Raw genomic sequence first — 15,010 nt, forward strand, 5'->3', positions numbered from 1 at the left:
TACATACATTCAGACCATTTTCACATGGTCACCCTACAGCAAGTCCTCCCACTCCTCTGCCAGGGAGACTTTCTCACAACCTTGGATCTGAAAGACGCAAACTTTCACATTCCAATACACCCCTCTCACAGGAAATACCTCAGGTTCGTGGTGGACGGGCAACATTACCAATTCACGGTTCTCCCCTTCGGGGTCACCACCGCACCACGGGTGTTTACCAAATGCCTAGCAGTAGTAGCAGCACACCTCAGACGTCAACACATTCACGTCTTCCCTTACCTAGACGACTGGCTGATAAAAGCCGCGTCCTACGACCAATGTGTGCAACATACAAACAGCACCATCCAACTGCTCCACCAGCTAGGCTTCACGGTGAACTACCAAAAGTCCCACCTCATACCATCTCACACAAAGCAATATCTCGGGGCCACTATAGACACCTCCAAGGGTATTGCCTATCCAAACTCAGCCAGAATCACAAGCATTCAAGCCTTACGCAAAACATTCCTTCCTCAACACTCTTCCAGCAAGAGTGTTTATGAAGCTCATAGGAATGATGGCGTCTTGCATCTTCATAGTGCCCCATGCAAGACTCCACATGCGTCCACTTCAAGAGTGCCTAGCACAACAGTGGAACCAGGCCCAGGGTCAGCTGACGGATCTGGTGTTGGTGGACGGCCGCACACATCACTCTCTGCAGTGGTGGAACACCACAAACCTTTCCAAAGGGCGGCCGTTCCTGGACCCGGTTCCTCAGGTGATTCTAACAGCGGACGCATCGCTCTCCGGCTGGGGAGCGCACCTCCTACACCTCACCATGCAAGGTCTATGGACGCCACAGCAAAAATCTCTCCACATCCACCATCTGGAGCTCTTGGCGATCTTTCTAGCCCTAAAATCTTTCCAAAAACAGATTTCGGGCAAAGCAGTCCTCATTCGCACAGACAATATGACTGCGATGTATTATATCCAAAAACAGGGGGGGACACACTCTCCCCAGCTCTCCCGCTTAGCCCAGAGCATATGGAGATGGGCAATTCCCCAAAACATCTTTCTCCTGGCACAGCACGTTCCAGGCGTACAAAACACCATGGCAGATCTGCTCAGCAGACAAACACAACAACTACACGAATGGGAACTGCATCCACAAGTTCTTCACCCATTCTTCCAACAGTGGGGGCATCCTCAGATAGACCTCTTCGCCACCCACGAAAACAAAAAATGCCCAAGCTTCGCCGCCAGATACCCACACCCATTGTCCAAGGGCAATGCGATATGGATGAACTGGTCAGGCAGATTTGCATACGCCTTTCCACCTCTCCCACTAATTCCATTAGTGGTCAGGAAGCTACAACAGCACTCCCTCACACTCATTCTGGTAGCTCCTACGTGGGCCAGGCAGCCGTGGTACACCACGCTACTACAACTGTCAGTGGTACCACATCAAAAACTGCATCTATCCCCATGCCTCCTAACCCAGAACCATGGAGAAATCAGGCACCCGGACCCAGCTCAGCTCAACCTGGCGATCTGGCTCCTGAAATCCTAGAATTCGGATACCTTAACCTTCCCCCTGATTGCATGAACATCATCATGGAAGCCAGACGTCCTACCACTAGAGCATGCTATGCCGCAAAGTGGAAAAGATTTGTAATTTACTGCCGTAACAATACAATCAACCCTCTAGATGCATCCATACAGGACATCATATGCTATCTGCTCCATCTTCACAGGTGTAACCTGGCATATTCATCCATACGCCTACACCTAGCAGCGATCGCTGCTTATCTACAAAACAGACAGCATTTATCACTCTTCAGAGTGCCCGCTATTAAAGCCTTCATGGAAGGCCTTAAACGAGTAATTCCTCCCAGGGCACCACCTTCCCCTGTATGGAATCTAAATTTAGTTCTTACACGACTAATGGGTCCGCCCTTCGAACCAATGCACAAATGTGAGCTACAGTTTCTCACCTGGAAAACAGCTTTCCTTGTAGCTATCACTTCCCTTAGAAGGGTTGGTGAAATACAAGCGTTCACCATACAGGAACCCTACATACAAATGCATCACAGCAAGGTCATACTTCGCACAAATCCGAAGTTTCTGCCCAAAGTCATTTCCCCCTTCCATCTCAATCAATCGGTGGAATTACCTGTCTTCTTTTCGCAACCCCAATCTGTTGCAGAAAGGGCCTTACACACACTTGATGTGAAAAGGGCGTTGCTATACTACATACAAAGAACGCAACCCTTCAGGAAGACTAAACAATTGTTCGTTTCCTTCTCTCCACCACATAAAGGCAACCCCATTTCTAAATCAGGGATAGCTAGGTGGATTGTAAAATGCATACAAATTTGCTATCAAAAGGCAAAGAGAACATTATCTGTTCCTCCGAAAGCCCACTCTACAAGAAAGTTAGGGGCTTCTATGGCTTTTCTAGGGAATATACCCTTAGATGACATCTGCAAAGCAGCCACATGGTCTACACCTTCACAAAACACTATTGTGTAGATGTGCATTCCAAGCAGCAAGCTAGGGTGGGCCAGGCTGTACTAAAGACACTTTTTCAAACAGCTGCAACGGATACCGGTGGTCGCCGCTAAGGTTGGGTACTGCTATATAATCTATGCTAAGTGTACAATCTGCAGCTCATATGCCTCGAACGGAATATGCTACTTACCAGTATGCATCTGTTCTTGGCATGTAGAGCTGCAGAGTTGTACACGCCCACCCGCCTCCCCGGCTACCTGTATCCGTTCCAGTACATCTTATTTAGATACAACACATGGGTTTCTCACTGTTATTACTACGCTCCATCATTTCCCTGTTGGCGAAAAACAATCTGAGGATGGAGCCGAAGCCCATGCGCAGTACGGACCGAAGGAGGAGTCACCAGACTCGTGACTTCCAAAGACTGTCCAAGAAGAAAAACAAACTGCAAACATCCGGGCCCAACACCAGATGGCGATCTATGCTAAGTGTACAACTCTGCAGCTCTACATGCCAAGAACAGATGCATACTGGTAAGTAGCATATTCCTTTCCTCTATAGGGTAACATTGACTGGTTTCTTCTGAAATTTCTTCTGTGTGGAGTTTCTAAAACTTAAAATATTCACCTAAAATCAACCGAGTTAAAACGAATACTCACGAGATTTCCCAGTGCTGGAACTTGCTACCCAGCACTGACCCTGAAAAGTACTCACAACCGTACTTAACATTAACCCAATTTTCTTCCTTAGGAAATCATTGACTGTTTTTCTGTGAAATTTCTTCTAAGTGTCGATTTTTGCAAACTACAAATATTCTTTAAAAATCGTAGCAACTGTGAAAACGTAATTACTTACCTGTTTTAGATAGAGGTCCCAGTACTGAGCCTAGGAGCCCAGCCCTGGATTACAAAAGTAACAAGAACATGCGATACCTGTAACTTGAATTTTCTCCCATAGGGAATCATTGACTGTTTTTCTACGAAATTTCTTCTAAGTGTCAACTTTTAAAACGGCAAAATATTGCCTAAAAATCACAACAGTAACCAAGTCGACTTTACTCACTTGTTTCCAAGAACTGTCCCAGGACTGAATCTAGGATCCAGTCCTGGAGTTAAAAAAGTAATCCTGAAAGTAATCTATTGCAAATAACTTAAAACTCCCATTGAGCTCAATGTATCATTGTGTTTGAAATTGTGTTGCCTATTGCAACAACCTGTAACTATTACCTTCAAAAGTCAATTGCATATTGCAAAAGTATTTATATAAAGCATCTCATTCTGAGAAAGTATATTTTAATACCTATTGTTGGTTCTAAAATAAAACGACCGTACATTTTTTTATATAAACCATTGGCCTAGAGTTCAGTTATTGAGTGTGAGAGACCATTTGCTGGCTGAGTGTGTGCAACAAATGCTTTACACTGTCCTCTGATACTGCCTTACTGCTCGACCAAGCTACCACTTTAGAGAGTAAGGTTATATCTAACTTTAGCCTCTGTCAAACCTCTGGGGACTGTGGACTCTGTGCACACTGTACCTATTTGGGAACAGTATATAAAGAGCCACTTTCTCACAACCACCTGTCAACCGCGAGTGGCCAGGTAAGGTGAAATCTGACCTTAAAATACACCCCTGCATCCCGGAGAGGAGACCCCAAGTTGCACCTACGTCCCCGAGCCCTCCAACTTTACTGCCCAGCTGTTGGTTCCTCTGGGAAGGCTTTCTTGACCGAGCCTGCAACCATAATCCAAAACCGGTAAGCCCCATTGAAAACAGGACACCAGGTATCAAAACAGCACCCTGCACCTAGCTGCCCCTGCGCTGCTCCCGGTGCACCTTGTGTGCTAAACTGGGTTCCCCTTTGACCTAAGCTTTACTCGAAGATATTTGCTCCCACAACCTTGTGACCTGCTTGTCAGCAGCCACCAAACGGAGGCGCCCCTATCCTCCATTGGATATCATTCGGTCTCAGCACACGGCCGCCCTAGTGCAGCTGAGGGTGTACTGAGTGGCTCCTTGACCTTGTGCTAACCCTTGTTCTACCCCAGAACTCCAACTCCCAACCCCAAGTACTTGCCTGCAAACAGTTAACTTTATTTCCCTCCTTAGGAATACATTAACTTTTTCCTTAAATTGTTTCAAGTGTGGAGTTGGTTTTGTATATTAACTTGAAAAATTGCAAATAGCTAGAAACTGCTTAACTTACCTTTTCTGTCGGAAATGGTCCCAGTGTGATATCTAGGCATATCACATTGAGTAGAAAAAGTAATCCAGAAAGTAATCTGTGAAGTAATCAAAAGTAATCTACAGTAATTTCCACTGTATTGGAAAGATTTACAAATCTGTAACAGACATTTTCATTCAGCTTACTTGTATTGTTCAACCTGCCGTAAAGTAACATTTACACTTACCTGTGCCAAGCTTGCTTGGTTCTAGAAAATAAATACAACTAAATTATTTTATACAAATGAAATTGGTCTGATTTCAGTCTGTGTGTGTGACATCTCTTGCCTGAGTGCGTACAACAAATGCTTAACACTACCCTCTGTTACAGCCTTACTGCTCGACCACAAATGGAGAGTAAGGTGCTATCTACTTTTACCTCTGCCTACCTTTGGGGTTCCACTGGATTCTGGGCACACTATACCTCAAGTTGGTATAGTATATACAGCGCCAGCCTCCTACATGTGTTCAGTGAAGCCATCATTGTGCTTTTGAACTTGAGTTGTCGAGTTTCCAGCCCATTTACTCTGTGGCTTCGCTGGCACTTACAATATTAAGGAATGGACCCTAATATTTTAGGGGCGCATCTGCTCATGCAGAGATTTCCTCACCTGTGGTATAGTTCACCGTGCCTTAGGGCTGTAAGTCCTGCCAGAGGGGTGACCTGCCTATAATTTCAGGTAGTCCTGGCTGGCATGTCCCCCGGGCAAGGTGCCATGTCGACTTTGTCGTTTTCTCCCTCATATGGGCATTCAAGCTGCAAGGACAGTGGCTTGGTCCTAGTGAGGTGGGCCCCAGGGACCCATTTTCAACTCAACGGCCCTAGGGATTCAGGGTACCATTTACAAGGGATTTACAGGGGGTAGATGTACCAATTGGAGATTTGTTTTCAGGGAAGACGCACTGGCAAAGCGGACCTGGTTGGCAGGGACCCTGTGCAGTACATCTGCAACCACATCAAAACCAAGTGAAAAGTAGGGGCTAACCATGTCAAGAGGCACTTTCTCACACTTGTATTGGCAGTAATTGAACTTCCCAGTACAGGGGGCATATCTGCTCATGCTGAGATGTCTACACATATAACATAATCAACGCTGCCTTAAGGCTGTAAAGCCTGCTGTAGGGGTGACTTACAAACATTACATGAACTGTTTTGGGCGACATGGCACATTTTATTTACATGTTAGTAGAAAATGAAGGTTTTTATGGACCGTAATGTGCTAATATGTTAATGTTAGACTTTTGAAGCGCACTATCACCCCACGGGCATCCTGGCGCTGACCTACACGAACATTTACATATGTTGCAGTGAAAAGTGCACTCATTAAAGATAAAGGGGATTTAGACAGCACCCTTTGGATATAGCCAGGTCTTTAATTTCTTCCAAAACTGCAAGAGATCTTCTGTCTGAGGCTGATCGGGAGTTGATTCCAGAGCCAAGCGGCTGCAGAGCTAAAAGCTCTTCCTCCCATTTTTGTTCTTATAATGTTAAGTGCTTTCACCAGTTTAGCTGACGATCGCAAGCTTCTGGTAGGAGCATACCATTTGAACTTGCTCTGCAGCGGTTTAGGCCCCAGCCCATGTAGAGCCTTAAATACAACACAGCGTGATTTGAACTGAATGCTCTGACACGGGGAGCCACTGAAGCTCATTTAGAGCCAGGGAGGCTGATGATCGACGTGGTCTCATAAGGTCTATCTTAGCCGCAATTATCTGAGTTCTCTGGAGTATCTCAATCTGATACTTTAGAGCCTCCAACAGCAGGGCGTTGCAGTAATCCAACCAGCTCAAAACACTTCTCACAATCTGTACCCTAGTTGAATTTGGCAGCATTGGGAGGATCTTCCGTAGCACTATTATAAGTGGAAAAACTAGTCCCCACTGTTTTATTTACTTGAGTTTCTAAACTCAACCTGTCGTCAGTTACTACCTCCAGATTGCGTACTGCCTCAGAAGGCATCAATGGCTTATCCACAGGAATTGGACACAAGTTTGTGGTAAGCAGACTTGGATCTTTCTTGGCTGCACAACATAAAATCTTTTTTATCACTGTTAAGTTGCAGAGTTATTTTTAAGCCATCGTGCAGTGTCATGCATTCATGGATGAAATTTACTGGTGGAGGGCTGTAGCTTGTGTTTTCAGTTACTAATCAAGGCATGCGTTGCACTGTTGTGAGCGCTGCACAGGTATGACGCTTTTCATCTTCAAATCCTGATTAGTCCGTGGTTTTTCCTTTTTAGTGTACTCCAACGCGCTCCAGGAGTCTGCCAATAGCATCTTGTACAATGGGTTGATTGAGGAGCTCGTGGATGTCCTTCAGATCACAGATAAGCAGCTGATGGTGAGTGGCTCCTTACATGTATCCATTTACAACTGGCTTTAGTTCATTTTTTAAATTTCACCCTAAAGAACTTCGACTAATATTTTGTAAATAAATTTGGTTTGCTTCCTATACTTTTGTATGCTGTACTGTTATTATTTACAGTTTGAAACCATTTTCTCTGCTTGCTTTTGGAGCTTTTAAGAAACTTTGCCTCTGAGCGTTCTTTTCATATTGCTAGGACATCAAAGCTGCCTCTCTAAGGACGTTGACTTCTATTGTCCACTTGGAGAGGACACCTAAGCTCAGCAGTATTATTGATTGCACTGGGACCGCCTCGTACCACGGCTTCTTACCTGTGTTGGTTCGAAACTGCATTCAAGCCATGATTGGTAAGGCGTTTGGTATTTTCTTTGTGCTTGTTCGCTTGTCATTAGCCCCTTCTGACTTTTTGTTCATGGTCGACTCCTGCTTTTTTTTTTTATTGTAGATCCCTCGATGGAGCCTTACCCTCACCAATTTGCTACAGCGCTCTTCTCATTTCTCTATCATTTGGCTAGCTATGATGCCGGAGGGGAGGCTTTGGTTTCTTGTGGTATGATGGAGGCCCTTTTGAAGGTAGGCAGACTATAGTTTGTGTGGATAGTTGTTGGCAGAGGTTTTTCAGCTTTTTCTGCAGGCTTCTTAGTCTGCAGTTGCGGGTGCTTGGAGATAGAATGGAGCGGCATCACTGAAGTGGTATTTTTTTTAATGCTTGAATTTTTAGAAAGAAGTTGCAGAAAATCTGTAAAATCTTAGCAGTAAAAAATGTCCACGAAATGTGGTTTATGCTTGGGTCTTTGGCCTCCTTTTGTTGCTGGTAAACTAGCATCCCATTTTCCATGGTATGTACTGAAGTGTTTTTTCCTTTTTTTAGGTGATTAAGTTCCTGGGGGATGAGCAGGACCAGATCACGTTTGTGACCCGTGCTGTACGTGTGGTGGACCTCATCACAAACCTGGATATGGCAGCCTTCCAGTCTCACAGTGGGCTGACTATCTTCATTGCTAGATTGGAGGTAAGGCATTGTTCTCAGTGGCTTTTGCGGGATAATTTATTTCCAAGCCTCTGTTTGACGCACTGCAGTGGGAGACAGAGCGAACACTTGATAGCAGTAGGTGAAGTCTCCGAGGGCACAGATGACAAGCAGTTAAAGGTCAGCCTGAAAGGTGTTTGCAGGAGCAGTTTATTTGATATGGGGGTACAGGTTAACTCTGTTTGCGAGATTTTGTTTTTGCAGTTTATAAATGTAACATAAGCATGCACATAATCAGATTTACTATTGGAGTTTTAGCAAAGTGTGTAGAGGCCAGCATAGATCTGTGCTAATATGGTCCTCTCACAGTTTACCGTTCTGTTCATCAGTGTAGGAAAGTGCCCTTTCTGCATGGTTGCCCTCTAATGTTTTGCCAGATTTCTGATGCAATTTGATTTGAGTATGCCCTGGGTCTCTGCCTGTCAGGTTCCCAGGGTCCATGTTCTCTCCCAAACCTGTACCATTGTTGCCAAAATTTGCAAAACTCTGGCCTACCTAGAAGTCCCTTGTAAAGGGTACCTATGGTACCAAGGGAATGGTAGCCAGGAAAAGTCCTCTGAGGCCTGCAGCATGTATTATGCCACCCTCCAAGACCTCTCACCACAAACGTGCACCACTGCCATTCCAGCCTGCGTGTTCTGGTGCAGCTAAAAGTGAAGAGTCGACATGGTACACATCCCTGTGTATAAACAGAATGGAGCCATGTCAGGTCCCCAGACCAGCTGCACAGCCATATGTATGCATGAATCCAATGAGTCAAGTCTTTTACCACGTTATTACAATTTAAACTTCTTTTTTGCACTTTCAGTCACGAACGTAGTCAAATAGAAGATTTGATACCCCTGATGAAGGGAATTATCCCGAAATGCATTGGGTACTTTTAAAGATATTGTGACCTGTGGAAACTCAACTTTTCTCGTGCTACTGTGAAAAGCCCAGAAGGGAGAGTTTTTTTTTTTGTTTTTTTTATTGACTTGTTTTATTTATTTTTAGCAATCATGTGTAAAATGACATGAAGAATAATGAAAATGTGGAGAATAAAAATGGAGAACACAGACTATAAAAGATTACATATAACATCTAAGGCCATTCTTGGATATTATAAGGTCCCTTTAAAGTCATCCTGAGTATATGGTCTGGAAACTGGTTATTAGGAGTCTCCTAGCACCATAATGGCTTTACTGAACCCCGGGATGTTTAATATCCGACATCTCAGAATAATAAACCTGCACTGATTCCAGTGTCAGATTTATTATTCCATTCACTCAGGGGTCCCTTCTAGAAGGGACCCCTGAACCAAACCCACCACCGGTGGGCTTCCGACTGGTGACCACCAGCCTGCCACCAGGAACCAAATTTATGGATCCCTGGGGTGAGAGCTGCCTCTTCCTGGGCCCGATAAGGCCTATCATCACCTCCCAAAGCGCAGGAAGAGCCATCTGTTGCCGGGGAGCTTCAAAGGTGTTACCACCTTTGCAACGCGACCCACCCTATTCTCTCTTGCTATCAAGAGCAGGCCCCCTTTCTGTCACTCCCTTTTAGGCAGGAAGACTGGTGTGGAAAAAGTGGACCAGTCCAGAAGGTGTGCCCACCTCTGCTAACATAAAATCTCAGGTGTGGTATGCGAGGGGAAGCCCTCTTCAGTGCCCACCATATTGCAGATGGTAGGCACCCTCCAATCAGGGTAAGGAATGGTGCTTGTGGGGTGAGCGTCCTAAGGGTGTAGTCACCCTATGGGCAGTAGCCCCTTGGCTAATACCCTTAAAATGCCCCTCTAAATACAGTATTGAGGGGGCAGCCCTGAGCCCAGAATTCAGATTCGACTCGACAATTAGTAGGACCGAAGAAACGTGTTGCAGAGAGGTCAACAACTGCTTTGGCTCCAGCCCTACTGACCCGTCTCCTGCTCTGAACCCCTTCAAGCTAAAACTGGCAAGTCCTGCAGGCTCCAAGAACCCCTGGGACCTGCCCTCCTCCCAAAAAGAATCTGATTTCCTGTGGACACTGGAATTGTTTAACAAAAACCCCATCCAGGACTGCAGATCCAGCTAGAACCATGAGTCCTCGCCACTCTACACCCAACGCCCATGGCCCGAGTGTGAGAAAGTGGCTCTGTATATACTGTTACCTAATAGGTACAGGGTGTACAGAGTCCACAGTCCCCCAGAGGCTGATAGAGGTCAAAGTTAGGTATGACCTTACTCTCAAAAGTGGTAGCTTGGTCGAGCAGTAAGGCAGTACCAGAGGACAGTGTAAAGCATTTATTGTACACACTCAGTCAGCAAATGGTTTCACACACTCAATAACTGAACTCTGGGCCAATGGTTTATATATATAAAATATATGCTTGTTTTATTTTTAGAACCACAAAGGGGGTAAAAATATACTTTCTCAGAATGAGAGGTTGAATATAAATACTTTTGTCTTAAGCAATAAATTTGTGTAAACAGTCACAGTTGGTTGCAATAAACAATCCTATTTCATAAACATAACAATGCATTGAGCTCAATGGTAAATTCAGGTTATTTGTAATAAATTACTTTTCAGATTACTTTTGGAATTCCAGGTCTGGCTCCTAGAACCAGCCTTGGGTCAGTATTCAGAATCAAGTGATGAAAGTCGACTTAATAACTGTAATGATTTTTAAATAATATTTAGCTATTTCAAATGTTAGCACTTAGAAAATATTTCACAGAAAACATTCAATGGATCTCTATGGCAAGAAATTCAAATTGCAGGTAGAGTACTTTATCGTTACTTTAGTAATCCAGGACTGGGTACCTAGACCCAGGACTGGGGTCTTTATCAAAAGCAGGTAAGTAATTTCGTTTGCAGAAATGGTACGATTTTAAAAGAATATTTCAAACTTGCAAAAATAGACACTTAGAAGAAATTTCACAGAAAAGCAGACAATGGTTTCCTATGAGAGAAAAAGGAGTTAGAGGTAAGTATAGTTGTGAACACTTTTCAGGGTCAGCGCTGGGCACCAAGATCCAGCACTGGGAGCTCACCTAGGAGCAGGTGAGTAAATTCGTTTTTGTCACTTGGCTGATTTTTGGTGAATTTTTGCAGTTTTGAAAAGTTCACACTTAGAAGATTTTTGAAGAAAAAGCCAGTCAGTGTTACCCTATGAGGAAAATGAAGTTAGCGGTTTAAGGGTAAGTACTCGACTGGCAGAGTTGAAATTCCGGGCATGGACTCAGGGGTCCCCCAGTGTCAGGTAGGTACAGTTGGTTCACCCTCAGCGGTTTCAGGACGGCCGGGTGCAGAGAGAGTTAGGCCCAATGTTATCCTATGAGGGATAGGGGGGGCCTTGGTTGGTGGCTGCTGTCTGGCAAGCCACGCGGCTGTGGGAGCTGGGCTCCTGGTCACTTACTCAGGGCAAGTGGGGAAGTAGGTTAGTGTAGAGAGGGCACTGCCAGGGCCACTCGGGCGGCTGGGTGCAGGGTGCTTTTGAGCCTTCGGGCGCTCAATGGAAATCAATGGGAATGTTCCGGTTTGGAAAAAGGCTGCAGGCTCGGGAACGAGGATGTTTCAGGTGCCCCCACCACTTCGAGAGGTAAGTTGGGTAGTTGTAGGTTAGGTGGGTACCCCGGGATTGGGCACAGGGGGCCGCAGGGCGCCGGGTGCAGGGGTGCCTTTTGACGTCGGGAATCTTACCCTCTGGTTGATCGCGGTTGGGGTGGCACTCGGTTCTGAGGCTGCAGGCTTCTTCCGGGATGTCGAGGGGGGTCCTTGGGTGCCGGACTCGGGGTCACAGTCGCCGTGGGGTCGTCCTCAGGGTCTTTGTCCACTCCGGCACTGGCCAGGCTTGGCTGGTGCAGAGTGTGTTGGGTCCGCGGTTCCGGGCTGCTGCCAGGGGTTAAAAATAGGTTTCTTGAGTAGAGCCTCTACTCATGGGAGTCCCAGGGGCTTAGAGCCAAAAGGTAGCCAGGTCCTCCGGGGTTGGTGAGGTTGCTGACCACGAGAGATGCCGCGCTGGTGCAGGTTCGAGAGTCGACAGGCCGGTAGGGCTGGGGCCTAAGCAGTTGGTGTCTTCTCTTTTTAGAAGCTGCAGGGCAGGTCTTTGTTCTTCTTGCTCTTCTTGTAATTTTCTATCTGGAATCTAAGGAAGGAAGGTTCAGGGTGCCCCTAAATACTAGATTTAGGGGCGTTACAGGTAGGTGAAGGCCAGGGACCAATGGGTCCTTGTCCTGGGGTGGGTACACCCCCTATCCTGCCTCTCTCCTGTGGGAGGGGGGCAGTAGCCTAATCCTGATAGGGTAGGGCCTCCCATCTTCAAGATGGCGAGAGCCCGGAGATGTGCTTCACCTCGCCTCCCCCACCTGAGGGGTGGGGTGGGCAGGCTGGCACATCCCCTGCCCTTGTATGGGGTTTCCGGCCAAGCTTCCCGCCAGAGTGGGGGGTTGCTGTGGCCTGGGGAAACTCCAAATGGCGGCATGCCTTTGAAGCTTCCCTTTGCTCATCCTGGGGGAGGAGATTTCTCACCTCACCCAGGATGTGCATTGTTGCAGGCCCGGGAGAGCAGGGGCTCTCCCACCCAGGGGTCCAGCAACGTGTCTGCTGTGTGGCAGCCTGGGCAGCCTCAGAGCAGACGTTGATTGTAAGTTAGCTGTAAGGGGGCATCTCTAAGATGCCCTCTGGGGTGCTTAGTACATTAAATCCTACACTGGCATCAGTGTGGGTTTAATGTGCTGAGAAGTTTGATACCAAACTTCCCAGGCTTCAGTGTTGCCAATATGGTGCTGTGGAGCTCGTGTTTGACAAGCTCTCCGCACCATTTACTCTTAAATGACAGCACTGCACTTACAGTGCCCAGGAATGGACCCGGGTACTGTAGGGGCACAGGGCTCCTGCTCCTGTGCCCACACCATAGGCGTAATGCACCCAGCTAGAGGGGTGGCTGACATATGCCTTGGCAGTGTAGGTGATGGGCATGGTACACAGTGATGTGTGCCATGTCGACTCTTTGTTTTGTCCTGCACCCAGACACTCAGCCTGCAAGGGCAGTGTGTGTGTAAGGGTACAGGGCCTCTGAGGGTGGCACAATGAGTGCTGCAGCCCTTAGAGGCCTTCCCTGGCCACAAGGCCCTGGGTACCTAGGGTACCATTTACTAGGGGCTGACATGTGGCTAGGGTTTGCCAATTTGGAGTTTGTGTGGTTTAAGGAAGGAACATAGGCCCTGGGCACCTGATTGGCAGGAACCCAGGGTACACTCAATCGAAGTACAGTCAGCAATTTAGCAAAAAGTGGGGGCATACCATGCAAGAAAGATGGCACTTTCTCACACTGAGTCAGTGGCCCAACACCCCAATGAGGTCCCCCCTGCGATTCTGACATGGGATCCAGTGTTTAATGACCTCCAACCTTCTCCCCAATGCCTGCAGCCTTCTGATACAAACCCCTCCCCCACCCCCCGACCGGAACCGGTGAGAAGAACCATGACACACCCTGCTGCATCTGCAGCGCCAGAGCTGTGGGTTGCCCGACCGACTGTGTCCAGTACCTCTCCAGCTTCACCTTCCAGTCACTAGTTCCCTTCTACCAGTCTTCTGGCTCTACCCTGTAGTTCTTTTCCTCGACCAGCAACCTTCATAGGAAAGCATTGGGCTCCTCGCACCTGGCTGCCCCTGCGCTGCTGGTGGTGTGGACTTGGTGATGATCTGGTACAAACCTTGCCCTTACCTTAACCCCAGCAGCTTGCCTTCCAAAACTGTGTGGCCTGCCTGTGAGCAGCCACTAACTGAGGTGCCCCAAAACCCCATTGGCACTCTTGTGCTGGCCGCCCTAGTGCTGCTGGTGGTGCACCTCGAGTGCTGAACTGAACCTTTGTTCTACCCCCCCGAAACTCAGTTGCTAAAATAGTTAGCTTACCTGCAAACCTAACACTTTGTTTTTCTAGATAGGATTGTATGGTGAGGTTTTCTCTGAAAAATCTTCTAAGTGTTGAACCTGTTTTGTACTGCCACAAAGTAACTTAGTGTCTTCAAAAGAAATAAGCTGCTTACTGATGTACTGTAATGCCTAGACTCTTATTAGTTTGTTTCATTCCAAACTAGAAATTTAAAGGTATTCTAAATAGCTTACAACCCATTTTACTGCAAAGTAACTTGTATGCTTCTACAAAACCAGTGCACGCTGTACCTTGCACAATATTGTTTTGAAAGTATCACTTGCCCGCTAATGCCTAAATCTTGGTGTGTGAGAAAGTGCCATCTTTCGTGCATGGTATGCCCCCACTTTTTTCTGAATTGCTGAATGTACTTTGACTGAGTGTGCCCTGGACTCCAGCCAATCAGGTGCTCAGGGCCTATGTTCCTTCCCCAAAAACCCAAATTGGCAAACCCTGGCCACATGTCAGCCCCTAGGTACCCAGGGCCCTGTGACCAGGGAAGGCCTCTAAGGGCTGCAGCACTCATTGTGCCACCCTTAGAGGCCGTGTACCCTAACACAACCACACTGCCCTCGCAGACTGAGGCAAAACGGAGTTGACATGGTACACATCCCTGTGTGCCATGCCCACAACCTACACTGCCCTGGCATACATCAGCCACCCCACTAGCTGGGTGCCCTATGCCAGTGGCGTGGGCACAGGAGCATGAACGATGTGCCCCTACAGTACCCAGGTCCATTCCTGGGCACTGTAAGTGCAGTGCTACCATTTAAGAGTATATGGTGCTGAGAGCCCGTAAAACACGAAGTCCACAGCGCAATAATGGCAACACTGAAGACTGAGGTTTGGTATCAAACTTCTCAGCACATTAAACCCGCACTGATGCCAGTGTGGGATTTAATGTAAAATGCACAACAGAGGGAATCTTAGAGATGCCCCTTTGAAACTCAACCAACTTCCAGAGACCTGACTGAGTGGCTCCGCAGGCTGCCACCGCTAGACATGTTT

At 47.0% G+C, this 15,010-nt stretch overlaps 1 protein-coding gene across 5 annotated transcripts in view; it reads left to right on the top strand.

Annotated features, from left to right (window-relative positions):
- HUWE1 (HECT, UBA and WWE domain containing E3 ubiquitin protein ligase 1) overlaps positions 1 to 15,010 on the top strand; it is a 1,878,220-nt gene that overhangs the window by 229,240 nt on the left and 1,633,970 nt on the right. For all 5 annotated transcript variants that reach the window (XM_085629865.1, XM_085629862.1, XM_085629866.1 and 2 more), the window contains 4 exons: positions 6,954 to 7,054; positions 7,275 to 7,425; positions 7,524 to 7,651; positions 7,950 to 8,090. In XM_085629865.1, the coding sequence (XP_085485991.1) occupies positions 6,954 to 7,054; positions 7,275 to 7,425; positions 7,524 to 7,651; positions 7,950 to 8,090 (521 nt within the window). The remainder of the gene's footprint in view (positions 1 to 6,953; positions 7,055 to 7,274; positions 7,426 to 7,523; positions 7,652 to 7,949; positions 8,091 to 15,010) is intronic.

The sequence above is a fragment of the Triturus cristatus genome, chromosome 10 (assembly GCF_964204655.1).
Source record: "Triturus cristatus chromosome 10, aTriCri1.1, whole genome shotgun sequence".
In the NCBI taxonomy this organism is placed as follows: Eukaryota; Metazoa; Chordata; class Amphibia; order Caudata; family Salamandridae; genus Triturus; species Triturus cristatus.